Source organism: Chiloscyllium plagiosum, unplaced genomic scaffold (assembly GCF_004010195.1).
Source record: "Chiloscyllium plagiosum isolate BGI_BamShark_2017 unplaced genomic scaffold, ASM401019v2 scaf_61443, whole genome shotgun sequence".
Lineage (NCBI taxonomy): Eukaryota > Metazoa > Chordata > Chondrichthyes > Orectolobiformes > Hemiscylliidae > Chiloscyllium > Chiloscyllium plagiosum.
Genome location: NW_025177494.1, coordinates 1 through 2,101, shown reverse-complemented (window position 1 = coordinate 2,101; position 2,101 = coordinate 1). Strand labels below are relative to the sequence as shown.

The following is a 2,101-nucleotide window of genomic DNA, read 5'->3' as shown; positions in this document are numbered from 1 at the left end:
GTATCGGGGCCCTGTATCTGAGGGGACAGTATCGGGGCCCTGTATCTGACGGGTCGGTATCGGGGCCCTGTATCTGACGGGACGGTATCGGGGCCCTGTATCTGAGGGGATGGTATCGGGGCCTGTATCTGAGGGGACCGTATCGGGGATCTGTATCTGACCGGACGGTATCGGGGCCCTGTATCTGACGGGTCGGTATCGGGGCCCTGTATCTGATGGGTCAGTATCGGGGCCCTGTATCTGACGGGACGGTATCGGGGCCCTGTATCTGAGGGGACGGTATCGGGTCCCTGTATCTGAGGGGACGGTATCGGGGCCCTGTATCTGACCCGTTGGTATCGGGGCCCTGTATCTGACAGGACGGTATCGGGGCCCTGTGTCTGACCGGACGGTATCGGGGCCCTGTATCTGACAGGACGCTATCGGGGCCCTGTATCTGACCGGACGGTATCGGGGCCCTGTATCTGAGGGGACGGTATCGGGGCCCTGTATCTGACGGGTCAGTATCGGGGCCCTGTATCTGACGGGTCAGTATCGGGGCCCTGTGTCTGACCGGACGGTATCGGGGCCCTGTATCTGAGGGGACGGTATCGGGGCCCTGTATCTGACGGGACAGTTTTGGGGCCCTGTATCTGAAGGGACAGTTTTGGGGCCTGTATCTGAAGGGACAGTTTTGGGGCCCTGTATCTGACGGGACAGTTTTGGGGCCCAGTATCTGACGGGACAGTTTTAGGGCCCTGTATCTGAAGGGACGGTTTTGGGGTCCTGTATCTGACGGGACAGTTCTGGGGCCCTGTATCTAAGGGACAGTATTAGGGCCCTATATCTGAAGGGACAGTTTTGGGGCCCTGTATCTGACGGGACAGTTTTGGGGCCCTGTATCTAAGGGACAGTTTTAGGGCCCTGTATCTGAAGGGACGGTTTTGGGGCCCTGTATCTGACGGGACGGTTTTGGGGCCCTGTATCTGACGGGACAGTTTTGGGGCCCTGTATCTAAGGGACAGTTTTAGGGCCCTGTATCTCTGTATCTGAGGGGACGGTATCGGGGCCCTGTATCTGAGGGGACGGTATCGGGGCCCTGTATCTGAGGGGACGGTATCGGGGCCCTGTATCTGAGGGGACGGTATCGGGGCCCTGTATCTGAGGGGACGGTACTGGGGCCCTGTATCTGAGGGGACGGTATCGGGGCCCTGTATCTGACCGGACAGTATCGGGGCCCTGTATCTGACGGGTTGGTATCGGGGCCCTGTATCTGACGGGACAGTTTTAGGGCCCTGTATCTGAAGGGACAGTTTTAGGGCCCTGTATCTGAAGGGACAGTTATAGGGCCCAGTATCTGACGGGACAGTTTTGGGGCCCTGTATCTGAAGGGTCAGTTTTGGGGCCCTGTATCTGAAGGGACAGTTTTAGGGCCCTGCATCTGAAGGGACAGTTTTGGGGCCCTGTATCTGAAGGGACAGTTTTAGGGCCCTGTATCTGAAGGGACAGTTTTGGGGCCCTGTATCTGACGGGACGGTTTTGGGGCCTGTATCTGACGGGACAGTTTTGGGGCCCTGTATCTGACGTGACGGTTTTGGGGCCCTGTATCTGACGGGACGGTTTTGGGGCCCTGTATCTGACGGGACGGTTTTGGGGGACAGTTTTGGGCCCTGTATCTGACGGGACGTTTTTGGGGCCCTGTATGTGTATCCTTGTCTATTTACCCCCCTATCCACCCCCCCAACCATCGCGATTTTACACACCTCAATAAGGGTCACCCCCCTCTCCCTCTGACACACTGCGGTAAACAGCCCCCTAACCTCTGCCCGTCGCTGCTCGTAAACCTTTTTCCTGACCTTTCCTTCCGATAGAAGGGGGTTCGGAATCGCGCGCCATGTTCCGAAAGCGCCCTCACCAAACCAGCCACTACCCGACCGCCCAGCTCCCTGTACCCCTGACCCAGTAAGGAAACCACACCCGGCGCCTGCAAGTTTTATCCTTACGACCGGGGACTGCACTTTCGAAGGGGCGATCAAAACGCACTCTGAGGGTCTCGTAACTCATGGACGACTCTGAGGAGAGAAGGAGCCCTGTACACTGACTGGTGTCTCTCAGTCCCCCC

General features: G+C 58.3%; 1 protein-coding gene across 1 annotated transcript; it reads right to left on the bottom strand.

Annotated features, from left to right (window-relative positions):
* Positions 1-220: 220 nt before the first annotated feature.
* LOC122545373 (proline-rich protein HaeIII subfamily 1-like) lies at positions 221-799 on the bottom strand (the record flags this gene model as incomplete). The annotated part of the gene is made up of 1 exon (XM_043684419.1): positions 221-799. A coding segment is annotated over one exon (579 nt), but the record flags the coding sequence as incomplete, so codon positions are not given.
* Between the last annotated feature and the right edge of the window lie 1,302 nt (positions 800-2,101).